The 16,368-nt window shown below is 40.4% G+C and overlaps 1 protein-coding gene across 2 annotated transcripts in view; it reads left to right on the forward strand.

Annotated features, from left to right (window-relative positions):
* The first annotated feature begins 4,741 nt into the window (after positions 1-4,741).
* The window catches only part of SP4 (Sp4 transcription factor), a 71,682-nt gene continuing 60,055 nt past the window's right edge, over positions 4,742-16,368 (forward strand). Inside the window, exons 1-3 of one of the 2 annotated variants that reach the window (XM_030857082.2) lie at positions 4,742-4,918; positions 5,328-5,449; positions 5,970-7,521. In XM_030857082.2, coding sequence (XP_030712942.2) covers positions 4,912-4,918; positions 5,328-5,449; positions 5,970-7,521 — 1,681 coding nt within the window. In that variant the 5' untranslated portion in view covers positions 4,742-4,911. The remainder of the gene's footprint in view (positions 4,919-5,327; positions 5,450-5,969; positions 7,522-16,368) is intronic. The other variant, XM_060304701.1, reaches the window with a different exon arrangement.

Genomic DNA, 16,368 nt, shown 5'->3' on the forward strand with positions numbered 1-16,368 from the left:
TAAAAAACATAATAAATTGAGCATATGGAATCGGCATGCTTTGGAAAGTTACAGCTGCAAACACACCAGGCATTTGTGCTCTATATTTAAAGATGTTTAATCACTAATTTACCTATAGTCTTAAGAAAATTAATTTATGTCTCAACTTCTACACTGATCAAATATCTTTTGTTCTGTGGCCACAATGAGCCTCATAATATTCCTTTACTTACATAAAATGATTTAAATTTTGAATAGGTGTTTATACTATGTCCCATTAACTGCCAATCGCTATTAATTATTTTCTATGAATTAACAATAAATGTTACTAGGTTAAAATCATAAACTTTAGCCATTTATAAATTGTGAATTATCAATAAATCTTCTGAAGTACATAAACAATCCATGAAAGACCTAAGTGCATATGAGGAACAGCAATGCTATCAACTCTTGCTGGAGAAATATAAGCAATCTGACAGTCTATCTTTACTACTTGACAGTGTCGGTTACAAACATTATTTGTAACTCTTAAAAGGCCTACACATGTACAGTCACCTCTTTTACCTATTTCAATATAAAATGCCTTATATCTGGGTCCCAATTACAATTAAATTTATAAAACTTTCTCTGCTTTTTGAAAACAATTATTGTTGGTATTTAAGGAATTTATTTTTTTTAGTATAATTTAGTAAACTACCAGGGTTTTACTATGATAGGAATTATGCATGATCTTCTAGATATACAAATGAAGCTACTGTCCTAAATGAAATATGTTTACTGAGCTTGTATCTAATTCCTGGTTGGCTATACTCTCAGTTAATACACTTTGGAGCAGAGGTGGATGTTAAACTTTGATCTTTCTCTGTTTTGTGGCTTCTCCAGAACTTCTGTTTTCTGCTTCCTAAAGCCAAAATGAAGCCGTTTCACAATTATTTCAACAAGTAGCTTGCTGATGGAGACACTCAAAATTGGTCCCTTTTTCCATTCAAATCGCCTGTTATGTCTGGGCCTAGTTTCTTCTGTACTATTAAGTATTCTCTGGAACTGCTTCTATTACATTCATTCATAAACATATTTAGTAAAGTCTTACTAAGTGTATCCTTATCATTGTGGGGGATTAAAAGCCCTGGCCTTTTGCCCTCAAAGGGCTAAGGGCTTGCACTGGTGCAGGGAAGCGGGGGGTAGTGGGGGGCATTTTGGTTTCAGTATGATTACCTGAGCTTTCAAGACTTGTTGACTGAATGAATGAATGGTCAATTGAAAAATGCCAGGTCCTAGAAAGTGGGGACCAGGAGATAGCTTATATCTGGAAGAAACCTGTGAAAAATTCCAGCAGCATTCTTCCAAATGTAGACTGGGAGTTAATTTAGGTATGCAGAGCAATGCACAGGAAATCTACCTAGATTCTAGACTTGTTCTACAGTGTAATTAGAAATAAGAACTTTCTGCTCCACAAAGGTGGGAGGGAGAAAAAAAAAATCCCAAACTTTGGGCTGCTCCTACCGTTTTTTTTTTTTTTTAAGGGCGGAGAGAGGGAAGAGTAGGAAGACGAGTTTTTTTTGAAGCTTTGTTTCAGTTAACATAATTCGTTGATATTCAACTAATACATATTGATATGTCTCTAAAAGCTGTTACCGCTGAACAAATAACTAGTGTCCAAGTCCCCTCCCTATACCCAACATTGTTTCCTCACCCTCTGGAGCTCTCCTCAGCATCTACCAGGGCAATGCTGGGGGCCTCTAGGATACTGTTAAAGCATCGAGGCAGAGTTTGATCTGTCAGTGCTCAATGTTGTTGTTAAATAGTTTGAATAAAAATGCTCATTTCCTCTGTGTGTGTGTGTGTGTGTGTGTGTGTGTGTGTGTGTGTGTGTGTGTGTGTATACGTATCAGGTAATGATATTAACTATATTTATTCCTGTGGGTTATGATTAAAAAAGTTTGAAAGCCACTGTTCTGTGGCCAATATGTGTGTAGGAAGGAATCCTCTGGGAAGAAACCACCCTTGAAGACTTGAGGCTGAGAATTTTATTGTATATTTACACTACCTCTACGGCAAATACTGGCTTTCTACTTCCATGGTAATATCAACTTCTTAAATTAATTATGTTAGAAATAAGGTAAATTGGTTTAAAGAAAAACATTAAGTAAATCATAGTATAGATGGTATATAACTTAACTTAGGAAGGTAGGGTAAGAATGACTAATTTTGGAACTATCTTATCTAGCTAAACCTTCTATTAAATAGATAAAATGATGGTGCCTGAGAAGTGATTAATTTAGGTCACCTGCCCCAGGTTTCATCAACCAGGATAGACTGACTCTTACCACAGGGACTTGAAGTCTATACCACACCCAGACAACTTTGTCACAAACTATTTCACTATGGGCCCACTCATCCTTCCTAAAAATTATTTATTCTCCCCTAAGAGGGCTACATTACCTCTCCCTTTTCCCTACTAAGATGATATTTAAGTCCGAATTCTAAGACACCTTAAGGAGTTATTCATTTTACTGTGGGTATCTCACATGTATACTTGAGGCATACATGTTAATAACATGGTTTTTTTCTCTTGTTAATATTTGATTTACTGGGGGGAGGGGCATCTCAGCTAAAAACTCAAAAGGGTAGAGGAAAAATGATTTTTCCTCCCTTACACTATGTTTCACGAATTACCAGTATTACCACTTATCTATAGGGTGCAGAATATTTAGGACACTTTTTAGATCCACACTGAATGGATACACATTCTTTTTTTAACCCATGTTCAGAGCTAGTGACATTGCCCCTCTGAGGCAGGTTTTGTAAGATAAGAAAAACTACAAGGAATGCCCCAATTCATAAGACTGCAAAATGTCTTCCTTCATTCATCATAATGAACTAGGGAAAAGAAAAAAAAAAAGGACTGGAGGATAGACAGTATATCTGTAAATGCAAGAAGCTCTTTTGAGCTTTCTATATTGTATATGATGGTGAAAAAGCAGGTTATTACGGATCTAAGGCTCATTTTTTAAGGGGTAGACAATACTATTTAATTCTTTATTCGAATTGCTTTGTCTTGCTGCACTGCTGGCTTTGTCATCAGCCAACGTTGCAATTACTTTAACAAGCAAAGGAAATGCCAGTCAAGTGCAGCACCTGGGACCTCCTCACCGTTGCAACATATAAGGCCTCTGGCATGAGAGAAAAACGCTCAAGGTTGTGTGTGGAGCCCATGTAAAAAGGGAGCGGATGGCCGTGAGCCTCCGTGTGTAAGGGCGCCTAGTCCCCAAGGCCAGTGTTTACATTAGCAGTTCACTTCCACCTTTGGTACGTTTAATCAGGCGATTATTATATTGTATGGCATCATCCTGACTTCAGGACTTGGGAGGAAAGCTGGGTCAGGAGATTGTTCAAGTGCTTTGTGCAGCCAGATGTGAATTCCACCTGCCCGGAAGCTTATGCTGAACTGTGATCAGGGCTGGCCCAAATGGAGATGCGCTTTTCTTCCACTCGAGAATCTTATGAGACCCATACAGTGAGAAGTCCGACAAGCACGCGGGCTATTCGGCAAAACCCAAAGCAACCTTAGAGGGCGGGTCATTGCTCTGCTCCGGCAGCCAGCCAGAGACAAAAAATAAAATGGAAGATCTTTCTCTGAGGGAAAGCAGGCCTCGGATCTGAAACACGGGGCCTGAGGGAGGGAGGTGAGCAAAGAAAGGAAAGGGGAAGGCGCCGCTCCAAGAAGCCGGGTTCATTCAAACCCGGAGGACAGCAAACCCCGCCTCCCCACGCCGCCACCCGCTCAATCGCCGAGCGCTCCGGGTGTGAGCTCGCCCTGCGGGGAGCGGCTTGGAGCAGAGGAGGCGGTGGTAGAGGTGGTTTGGGCAGCTCTGCGAGGCGGATAGGCCCAGGCAAACAACACCCATTCCCCCTCCCCCTCGCTCAGTTCAACTCCCACTCGGCCCGGGCCACGCCCTGCCGCCACCGCCCCCTCGGGCAGCTTTCCGTTCGGCAGCCAGGCCTCGGTCGGGGGCGGGAGGGAAGGCGGTGCCTTGGAGGGGCCGCTGCGGCCATAGCAAACTACAAGGGCCGACAGCCTTTGCGGCAGCGCCCCGCCCTCTTTCTCCCACCACTCAGCGCGCGTCACCTAGGCGCTCAACCAATGGGGACCGAACCAGGGAAAAAGAGCGCCCGGGTCCGGATGCGCCTCAGGAAAGCCATGCTCCCGGCGCAGGGGCAGCGGGCAGTTCTCCGGGTTCGCCGAGTCGTCGGTGGCTCGCGCGCTGTCTTGTCCGCTCCTCTCGCTTCCCTTGAACGAGAGCCCTGCTTTTTTTTTTCGTGGCAATTCCAAGGGATGCTGGAGCCGGCTTTTGAGGGGAGGGCGCTGGGAAATGAGTAGGGGGCGGGATATCCTGAGACAACAAGTTTGGCTGTATGGAGGGCCTACCGGCAGCGCGCCTTAGCTAGAACACCGAGAGAGCGAGCGCCGGACTAGCCACGGGAGGAAAAGAAAAGCTGCTGAAAGAATAACCCCGAGAAAGGGGGTGGAGAGGAGGCGGCCCCAGCGCCCCGGCCCCCGGCAGGTCGGCGGCCAATCCGCTGGGGGAAGGGGTGGAGAGTCGGCGGCTCCGGCAGAGAGAGGCCGAGGGGGGTGGGGAGTCGGCCGGGCTCGCGCCGCCCTGGCCCCGCCCCCGGCCCGCGCCGCCGCCCGCGCGGCGCGCCGCCGCTGTCAATCAAGGGCGAGTCAGCAGGGCTCGGGCGGAGAGAGGAGCTGCTACGCCACAGCCCAGCGGCGGCCATTCGCGGAAAAAGAGGCAGAGCCTGTGCCAGCTACAGCCTCCTCCGAGCCACCGCGGGCGGGCGGGACCGGCCTCTCCTCCCGCCTCGCCCCCACCCCCACCCACCTCTATCCCTGTGTCTCCGTCTGAGGGTTTGTCCTGTTAATGCGGGATGAGCGGTACGTATTCTCCACCCCCCTCGGTCTCCTTCACCGCCTCCCTCCCTCCCTCCCTCCCCAGACCCTGCTCGGTTCTCCCCCCTCCCCCGGGGCCGCTGAGATGCTTTAAGGGGAGGAGGAGAGGGAGGGAGGGAATCAGGGGGAGGGAAGGAGGGTTGTGTTTTGTCTTAATGTCTGAGAGAGAACAACCTTCTGGGTGTTGCTCTGGAGCCGATGGGTCGGGTTTCAAACCACGTTTTGTGATATCCCCCTCCTCCCTTCCCTCCTTCTCCCCCACCCCTTGCCGGTGTGCGTGGATCGCGGGTTTATGGAGATTAATGTTCGGGGGGAGGGGGAGGAGAGGAGAGGGGGAAGGCGAATAATAATAATCCTAATAACCTGTTGTCGTGTATGGGGGTGTTTGTTGCAGATCAGAAGAAGGAGGAGGAGGAGGAGGCGGCGGCGGCGGCGGCAGCGGCGATGGCTACAGAAGGAGGGAAAACCTCTGAGCCAGAGAATAACAATAAAAAACCCAAAACCTCAGGCTCCCAGGTAAAAGCAAACATATAAAAAAAAAAAAATTCATCACGAAACATAAGGGGAAAGGGGAGTTATGCCCTTTAAATGTCCAGAAGTGAAGAACAGAATAAAAATGTTTTATCCACTCAAAGCATCTTTCTGAGAGTGAGGAAGTTAAATTGTAAATTCATAAAGATTTCACATGTTTGGGATATCGCTGTTTAAAATTCCACCAGGAACGAACTCAGACTATAAGAAAAAGGTGTGTATTCTCCCAAGGGCATTTTGAGTTTAGGAAAATAACACTTCAAGAAAGTTTGTTAGAAATGTCCTTTTATTTAAACTTCATAGTGCGGGATCTGCTTCCTTATTCCTATATCTTACTGCTTTTGTTAATATTTATTTTGATTTTTGCCACTTCCTGAGTGAGTTCTGAAATGTAGAGCTGTCAAAATAAATAAATAAATAAATAAACCCCTCCCAGCTACTTGGCCTTCACTAAATCCGCCCACTTTTTTTTTCCCCCTCTCCTTTACCATCCCATTTTGGGTAGGACTCTCAGCCCTCTCCTCTGGCTTTACTGGCAGCTACTTGCAGCAAAATAGGGACTCCTGGTGAAAATCAAGCAACTGGACAACAACAAATCATTATAGACCCAAGCCAAGGATTGGTGCAACTTCAAAATCAACCACAACAGCTAGAACTGGTAACAACACAACTTGCTGGAAACGCTTGGCAACTTGTTGCCTCCACTCCTCCCGCTTCAAAAGAAAATAACGTTTCTCAACCAGCTTCTAGTTCATCTAGTTCTTCCAGCAGTAATAACGGGAGTGCATCTCCCACAAAAACTAAATCAGGTAATTCTTCCTCCCCTGGTCAGTTTCAAGTCATACAAGTACAAAATCCAAGTGGTAGTGTACAGTACCAAGTGATTCCACAACTTCAAACAGTGGAAGGCCAGCAAATTCAAATCAATCCAACTAGTAGTTCATCTCTACAGGATTTGCAGGGTCAAATTCAGCTCATTTCTGCAGGTAATAATCAAGCTATACTCACAGCTGCTAACAGGACAGCTTCTGGGAATATTCTTGCTCAAAACCTGGCAAATCAGACAGTTCCAGTCCAAATTAGACCTGGTGTCTCAATACCACTGCAATTACAGACCCTTCCTGGTACTCAGGCTCAAGTTGTAACAACTCTACCAATTAACATTGGAGGAGTGACTTTAGCTTTGCCAGTGATAAACAGTGTGGCCGCTGGAGGAGGGACTGGACAGGTCGGCCAGTCTGCTCCTACTACTGATGGCGGGACGTCCAATGGGAGTCAGTTAGTTCCCACACCCACCACTACTGCTTCTGCCAGTACTATGCCAGAATCGCCCTCCTCCTCCACTGCCTGCACCACCACTGCATCAGCATCTCTGAGCAGCAGTGACACGTTAGTGAGCTCAGCAGATACGGGCCAGTATGCAAGCACATCAGCCAGTAGTTCTGAACGCACCGTCGAAGATTCTCAAACACCTGCTGCTACTGAGTCTGAAGCCCAGAGCTCCAGTCAGCTTCAGTCTAATGGAATACAGAATACACAGGATCAATCAAATTCCCTTCAGCAGGTGCAAATTGTAGGCCAGCCTATCTTGCAACAGATCCAGATCCAACAGCCTCAGCAACAGATAATTCAGGCTATTCCACCACAGTCATTTCAACTCCAGTCCGGGCAGACGATTCAGACCATCCAGCAGCAGCCTTTGCAGAATGTTCAACTTCAAGCAGTAAATCCGACTCAGGTGCTTATCAGGGCTCCAACTTTAACACCTTCAGGGCAAATCAGCTGGCAAACTGTACAGGTTCAGAATATTCAGAGTCTTTCAAATTTGCAAGTTCAGAATGCTGGGTTATCCCAACAATTAACCATCACCCCAGTGTCTTCAAGCGGTGGCACAACTCTTGCTCAGATTGCTCCCGTGGCTGTTGCTGGCGCCCCAATAACTTTGAATACTGCCCAGCTTGCATCAGTGCCTAATCTTCAGACAGTGAGTGTTGCCAACCTGGGTGCTGCGGGCGTTCAAGTGCAAGGAGTTCCAGTTACAATCACCAGTGTTGCAGGTAAGTCAACTGCAATCTCTTCTCTCTGGTTGTTAATAATGGTTATTGTTTTTCTTTGCTAACTCAGATTTGATGTAAACCTCTGAGGTAAACAGATAATCATAAGGAAACTAAAATACCCGGGAGTATTACACTCAGTACCGTGACTCTGTAATCATCAGTGTGACCCATTCACATTCATACTATTCAGCATTAGGTTTTATGTGTTAAATTCGTTGGAGAATTTTATAAAATTATTTTTCTGCGGAGCTAAACGTCCTGATTAGAATCATAATTTTTTGTAATTCAGAGACCAAATTTGTGTACACTTGAACTTTTCTGAAAGAACCCTAGTCAAAATGATGTTTATATCTTCTTTAAGGGAAAGTAGGTTTAAACCTGAAATAATACAGTTATGAGTCTGTTACAGTTTTAATGCTACTGTATGTTACTCCTCATGCTTCCGCATCTTGTTGCCCGTGCTTTTGCGTTTTATTACACGGTGTTGTTTTAAACTAGATATTGATACAGTTGAGAGAGATAATTTTGAGTTGCAAATTGTTTCATTAACTTTTATGTCTACTTTTCTGCTAAAACCAGGATTTGAGTGAATAGTCCTTCACATAAAATTATATTTAAGTAAAATCTGTGATGGTTATGTTATTTATAGGTGTTTTTAGTATGAAGTTGGTGGAAGGCAATTAAAAATATAGACAGTAAACTGTCAATAGTTTGAATTTGTTGTAGTAAGGTTGTTTTAAAATCAGTTATAAAGCAGTTATTTGTTAATGCATGTAAATAGATACTTCTGAAGCATTTGGAAAACCAGTCTTATTAAGTATTTTAATCATTTTGGACCAGTCTTTTTTCATCTAACACCTTTTGTTTTCTAGTCATTAAATACTTTTCATTTGATTATGAAAACCTAGTTGTGGTTTTGGTGTCTTTGATACTTTAAGACCTCTTTAGTTAAATTATTTCTGTTTTGATAATCTGAAATGAATAAGCATATCACTTTTGAATGACCTTTCTTGAAACAAGTTTCAGATAAATTATGCTAGGGTTCTTGTTTTACAGTTACTACCTAAAGTAGATGTATATATTTAAGATTTGGAAGTTGTCAGAGCTCTCTGATTAAGAAGAACAGAGGTAACATGTTTTATTTAGATACCCGTTGATTATAAACCAGAGGTATCCAACAGAATTTTCTGTGATGATGGAAATGATCTATATTTGTTCTATCCCGTATGTTAGCCACTAGCCACGTGTGGTTATTGAGCACTTAAATTGTGACTAATGCAACAGAGGAATTGAATTTTTAATTTTACTTGATTTTCTTTAATATTAATTTAAATAGCCATACGTGGCTAGTGGCTCCTGTATTGACAGACACAGTAACGTAGTCAAAGAGCGTTTTGAGCGTGGTACATTTTCCCCTAAGACTATTACAGCACAATTATATGTGTGTTTCTGTGGATTATAGTCCTTACCTTGCTTTGTTTCTACTCTTTTTCTAAACATTGATAATAAGTTAAGTATTTCAGAAAAATGTCTGTTTTGGGTGGGTTGAATGACAATTTGTATTGTCAAAGCAAAATTTATTTCATTTATATTTTATCTTGCCTTTTAAGCATTAGTTAGTGAATTATGATGAAGAGAATTGAATAATTTATAATTTAGGTTAGAAATAGTCAGTTTTTCTATTCTTTAATTGACATCAATTATGACCCAGAGTTTTTCCTTTGCCTGTCGTGAGGGTAAGCCGGTGTAACTGAGAGTATGATCTTCTGACCGCCTCAGATTCACTTGAATGATACATTATGGTAAATGCAGGATCCATTTTCTGGAACTATAGTTTTTGGGGGGTGTGGTCAAGGAATCTTTCAAACAAACTGTCCAGGTGATTGTAAATCTCATTTAAGTTTGAGAACCAAGGATCAAGTCGTCCGCAATGAACTATAAGGCAAAATTCGGAAGTGATGGATTTCGAGCCTAGTACGTAAGTGCCTCAGAGGGTGGATTTCTCTGACAAGTACCATTTATAGTTTTTATTCCACAAATATATATTGACTAGCTATGTGTTGAGCACTCCCAATAGGTGTGTTTAGTCCTGCATTTTCAGGGATAAGTTTTTTATTTAAAGAGTTTATATGGTTTGGGGGGCACATGTGTATAAGGAAATTTGAACTTTATGTAGTTGGTTTTTTCCTGAAACCAAAGATTTTAAATTTTGTTGATGTTCTAATACATACGCTCTATCGTTTAAGAAGATAGCCATGTTACAAAGACCAGAAATGTACCCCGATTTCAGCAACTCTGTGTAGTTAATTTGGGTATGGTTGTTTGCAGATTTTACTTTACTTCCTGGCATAATAGGTGTTTGACAAATGTTTGCTGGATTAAGGTATAAATGGTGATGGAGAAGATAGCAATTTGGAATTGGGAGCAGCACCCTGGAGTGGTTTTAATGAAGCTAAGGAATTAACTCTGTTTTCATTAATTTCTTTTGGTTTTGAGCTTTTAAGACACTGAGAGTGGTACACCAGGTACTTTACCATCTCTGAAAGGGAGAGAGTGAGCAACAAGTGCCTATATCCCTTTTATAAATGAGCCCTGGAAGTTGAGATTTTTTACTTTTTGTCCCCATTCACTTTTTAGTACTTTTTGATTATTTCCTGGTTCACCCCCAGGAGAATGGTATTGTTTGAGTTATGGGAAAATTTTTGCTCTGAATATTCATAACAACTATTACCAGGGCTTGAAAAAATTATCAGCTTTGACAAAATGTAATGGCTAGCTCAAGGACAAGGGGCTAAGAGTTCTCCACCATCCATCCTCATATTACTTCAGGAAGTATAGGAAAGGTTCTGGATAATATGGACAGAAAAAGAAAAAAAAATCATACAAGGTAAATCAAATGAAACCAGTTTTTGAAGCTGGGACACTTCATACTTGATTTTATGAAATAAGAATGTTAATGACATCCTACGGGGAACCTCTTTCCTTGAAAACGTATTCAGCATAATGTGTTTCTGTGGTTTGGTCTCAGCTCGAAATCCTGTGTTCCAGGCTGAGCATCTAGCATTTAGTTAGTTAGAATTGTAGTAGGAACTGAATACATGTACTCCTGCTACATATTGTTTGTTTCCTTTTTGGGATTCAGAGTTTGAAATCCTATTTTAAGTTAAGAGCGAAGGTAATAACTAATCATGCTGCTGGCTTAAGAACATCCTTTGTTTTAACTAAGTGAGGAGAGGGGATGATGTTTTCCTCAAAAAGAACTACCTGTTTTCACGATGTATTCTGGTAGCCAAAGTGCCGTAGTTAAAATGAACTTTAGGAGTTATTTCTCTTTAGTTAAAGGATTTCGAATATGTAGGGACCATTGGTTTCTAAATTTTAACTTGCATTGGCCAGCAGTTTGATTTATTTTTGGCCCTAATCACATATGGTAATAGATCATGTTTTTGCTTGGTGGATGGATATTTCTTTGTCAGTTTTAATGGAAAACAGTTTAACATTCCTGTGCAAATTCTTACATAAAGGTAGTTCAGACTTGAGGAGATGTTGCTGGTTGTTCAAGAACTTTCTCTCTTACCTTCCTTTACTTCTTTGGGGATTAACAGAACCAGGAATGGGAGAGCCAGTTCTTCATTATTGGTGAAAATGGAGACCAAAGGAAATAGTTGACATTTTTATTTAATTTAAAAACCTAACTTAATCCGGTAGAATCAACCTCTTGCACCAAACTTTTTTCCAGAGCTACTAAAAGTAGAAAATTGACTAGAAGTTTAATACAGATATGGTTTTCCTTTGCCATATGTTGTATTAATTTGGATTTCTCTAGTAGGCATCTTAAAATAACATACATATATGTTATACACATATATACACATATGTATATGTACATGTATAAACATATACACATCTATTTTTGTGTATACATATGTCTCCTGTGTTTGGTTATTTCTTTTTTCAGAGAAGTCACATTTACTCCTGTAATTTTCTTCCAGTAAAATCTTCTACTAATCTTTGTTACAGATTGGAATTCATCATAAGGAACTTACATCTTGTGCCCTGTACAAGATTTGGGTTCTGAACTACCAAGTTGGTTTTACCCATTAGAAAATGTACAGCATGACCTTTAAGATTTGTTGATGATGACATAACAATATCATTGTGTAGTTTTAAGTTTTTCTTGGAAGGTAAGGTACTCATTGTAGAGCCACATTAATTTTTTAAAAGGGCATCTTTGCGAGGGATTTCAGGATAAGAGAGTGAAGGAAAACAGTGTTAATCATCTGCTTTTCAAATCTAAATCAAGGAATATATAACAAGTAATACATAAGAAATATTGGAGCAGGCATAAAAGCAAGTTGAAGAGGAAGAAAGGAAGCTTGATTAAGAAGGAAGATAGGGAAAATTTGCTCTACATAGATCTTGCACAAATAACACAGATTTACAAAATGAGAGAATTTTAGTTTAAAAGGATCTTTGAGATTATTGCTCACCACTTGTAGCCTTTTGTTATTGCTGCTAAAGTCTGTAAAGGAATTTTGTGTTTTTCTGTTATAAGTGAAAGGAGAAATATGGGTCAGAGTTTCTGCAGTGCTACATTAGGTACTTGGGGATGACATAGTACGCATTGACAGTAAAAGAGGGAACCTGGCCTGATACCGGACCATATGCCTATGTATATGTGGGCTGTCCTGTACCCTTCTGATGTAGGTATGAGATAAGATTGTATGTTCCTAATGCTTGTCATTTTATTACCTAGTGAATGAGCAAACTGTGGCAGAGGAAACCTATTACTTATATGAGTGTGTGTGGTGAGATAAAGACTTACTGAAATTGTAGTTAACTAAGGTAACTTAAAGATAATTGAGCATCCTTCCCCCTCCCTCATCCCTTAGTGGTAGTTCAGAACTAAAGAAACTGAAGCCAGGAAGGTTGAACGACGTGTACTTTGTGGCAAAGTGAGGACTAGAATCCTGGCTTCTGCTCCAGTTGTCTTTCTCATATTTCTGCCTTTGTTATCCAAATCTTTTGCTAGTTATGAGTAAATGTAGCTGAGGTTTAGGGATCAGAGAGGGGAGAGTATCCAGCTTGAGTTGTCTTCTCCCAGGTAGACTGTGTCTGTTATTCCTGGATATTCAGCATTAATATATTGAATATAATATTGGTGGAAAACACAATTCTATCTGCCTCCTTGTTATTGAATTTAATGGTGAAATCTCAGTGGTATAATTTTGTCCTTTTTGAAAGAGAAAATTCAGAACTTGAAGAGATTAGTAAATTCTGTATGTAGGTAAGCAAGTTCTAGGGCTGTTGAGATACTGCATTTTTTCCCAAACAGTAGTTAGAAATGGATTTTTTAAAATGAGATTCGAGGAAGAAAACAAACATTTATTGTTTTCCTAGAGTGTGTTATGTGCTGGGCCAGGTATTTATGCTATCTCAGTATATCCTACAGTATCCTTGGGATTACTGTACCTGTTTTACAGATAGCCTCACTGAGCTTTGCTTATATGTGGAATCTAAAAAAGGGTACAAACGAACTTACCTACAAAATAGAAATAGAGTTGCAGATGTAGAAAACAAACTTATGATTACCAGGGGGTAAAGGGAAGTGGGGCAGAATAAATTGGGAGATTAGGATTGACATATACACACTACTATGTATAAAATAGATAACTAATAAGGACCTACTCTATAGCACAGGGAAGTCTACTCAGTATTCTGTAATGGCCTATATGGGAAAAGAATCTAAAAATGAGTGGATATATGTATAACTGATTCACCTTGTTGTACACCTGAAACTAATACAACATTGTAAATCAACTATATTCTAATAAATTTTTTTTTAAAAAAAGAAAAGAAAATTTGCCCTCCAGTAAGTGGTAGAGCCATGGTTTAAAGTCATCTCTGATTCCAAGGTGTTCACAAGACATACAGTAAAAGGATAAGTCTACAGATACAGGCTATTTTTCACCTTTTTGTATCTGATGTATACTTGAATCCCTTAAAGGGTAAGCAGTTTTGAAAATTGAAATGCTGACTATGCAGTTAAGGTTTCTACTAGCCCTGACAATGTGGCATTGACAGACAATTATGATAGAAAGTAGTGAAAGAAACTAGTGTGGCTGCATGGAGACTTCCATGTTACACTCAGATTTCAAAATAGTGTATGTGGAAGATAGGAGTAGGGGCATAGGATAAAAACAAAAAGAAGCATGACATTTAATAATAGTCAGTTAAACAGAAGCTCATAATAAAGTCAGGCTTTTAAAATTCTTTCAAACAACTTATAAGGTTTTCAGTCAGAGAAAGAGATGCTCATTGTTTGAGCAAAATGGTGTAATATCAAGAAAAGGCAGAACTCCTCCACTCTGCTGCTGTTAACCAGCGAGGAAAATGCAGTTCCGGCTGAAATGACTAGAGCTGTAACTCACTCCGAGATATTTATTCAAGGTAAGTGAGGAGGTAGGGGACGTTTAGTTGCTCTTCGGAAGTCAGGATGATCTAGACGAATGCTATCCTAAAGTTAGAGGAACTTTCCGGTTTCATTTCAGGCCATATCAGTAACTTAAAAATTACGCGGCATGGAAGAATTGAGTATGAACAAGCACCTCCCTTTTTGAAAACATCCCACACTACAGACAAATGAGCTTGATAACCGTCCTAGCAAAGTCCTTGAATGAATTATGGAGTAGTTGGCCTCTGAGCATTTAAAAGAATTCAGGGATCATTGGGAACCAGTATGGGTTCACTAAGGAACGAGGTTCATAAATTCTTTCTTTAGAGTTTGCAGATGAGTATACAAAATAATGTCAGTACAGTGTATCTTTGATTTCAGCCTTGATAGTCATGATTTCTTTAAAGGCTCGTACCTGGTTGCTCTATTATATGAAAAATGTTGATTGTCTACCTCAGTAGAGGTAGAGGTCTCTGGTATTATGGCATAGGGTTCTATCCTTGATACAGTCCTGTTGAACATTTTTTTCAAATTTTATACTGAAGGGTGACCTATTTACTGAATTCAAAGATGAGACAAAGCCAGGAGATGTTGCTAACAATTATGATAGAGCATAGAATTGAGATGCCCAGTGATCTTAATAGAGCAGAATGCTGGGCCAGAATTAGCAACATAAATATAACAGGTAAGATCCTCTATTTAAAGTTGAGGGGTGGGGGGCAGGATTGTTCACCTACAAGATGGAAAACATGGTTTGGCAGCAGGACATGTGAAGATGATTTGGGATTTATTGGCTTAATATGAACTAAGAGTAGAGTAAAGCTCCTGTATTTTATGCTTGTCAGACCATTTCTGCAATACTGCGTACAATACTGGGTGTGGCACATTTTAAATGGGACAGTGACAAACTGGCGAGCATATCGAGAAGGCTTCCCAGGATGAAACGTGTGGAAAACATTTCACACTAGCAATAATCAGAGAGGGGGGGTTGTTATTAAAAGAAAATAAGAGAAAGTGTGACAGCTTCTTTGGGTATGTGAAGAGCTATTTTTTGTTGTTTTTGTTTTTTAATAAAGTTCTGTTATGTTTTGGCCCTGGGAAACCAATACAATAAGTATATGTACACACACATGAGCTAATGCTGTGCGGTAATGGAATGGTTTGTTTCATGAAGTAGTGATCTTCCTGTTGTTAGATGCTGGGTGTCCATCTATCAGAGACACTAAAATATAGAATTTCCTGTGTTGTATAGAAGGTTTGATTAGATAATCTGTGAGTCTTCTAATTCTAAAATTTAGGATTCTATGAATATTTGAGTACGTAGTTCTATTCTGGGTACTTCCATCCAGCATATGGTGAGAGTTCCTTGTAAGTCGTGTTAAACTTAAATGATTGACTAAGTAGGGATTTGGTGAGGGTGGAGGGGAGGTTTGAGGGTCACATTTACCATTTTTCTTATTACAAAGGCAGTATTATTGAGATAAATTCTATTAAGAAATAAATGCAATACTTTAATTCATAAATTAATAGATTTCTGTTCTTCGTTATTTGTTAGACTTACTGATTGTGCTCTTAGATGCTATTTTTCTATGTCATTTGCACTTCTGTTAGGTGACTACCAAAGCATTAGTATTTTAAAAACACACTAAAGTGCCCAACATTGAATTTGTAGTTAGGATATTTTATCTCAGTAGCTCTTTAGCCATAGTCATATTTCTGATAATGACACTTTAGTATGAACAATGTGATTACTTTTTCTTCAGTAGACTTAGAGAGCAGTTGGAAAATCCAGTATACTGATGGAGTTCAAACTGTGGGAAGCGCTCAGAGCTTCAAATTTGTTAATTTATCCTGTGGAGTAAACAAATGAAGTAGGTCTTTCTTTTTGACTCAGAATATCTAGCACATAGGCGCTTTTAAAAAAATATTTGAGGCCCGAGACCCTTTTGAATAGAAAAAGTAATAATTCCCATATATGAAGTTCTTTTTGCTTTAGGTATGGTAATAAAGTTAGGAGTAGGGACTATCTGGGCTTGATCAGCCGTGTAGTTCAAGTAGTACATTTATTATTACTGCAGATGTATGTACTCTGAGAGGCTTCCTAGATCCACAGGTATTTTGTGTTCTTTTAGGTGATCATCAGTCAGGTGCAACCAGAAGAGGAGACACAGGAGAGGCCCAGGAAAAAAAGTTTATTATACACACAGGTCCTAGAGAGGCAGTCAGTGTGCACTGAGAGGGGAGGTGCACACATGGGAGGTGATGCCAAGGGATCTGGCTCAACCTAGCAGGTGGGGAGCAGAGAGAGCAAGAATCCATGGGCAGGTGCCTTTATTGAAGGATCAGTGTGTGAGGGGATTTCATTGGTTTGTTTAAATGCTGCTTGGTCACAG

This window comes from Globicephala melas, chromosome 9 (assembly GCF_963455315.2).
Source record: "Globicephala melas chromosome 9, mGloMel1.2, whole genome shotgun sequence".
NCBI lineage: Eukaryota > Metazoa > Chordata > Mammalia > Artiodactyla > Delphinidae > Globicephala > Globicephala melas.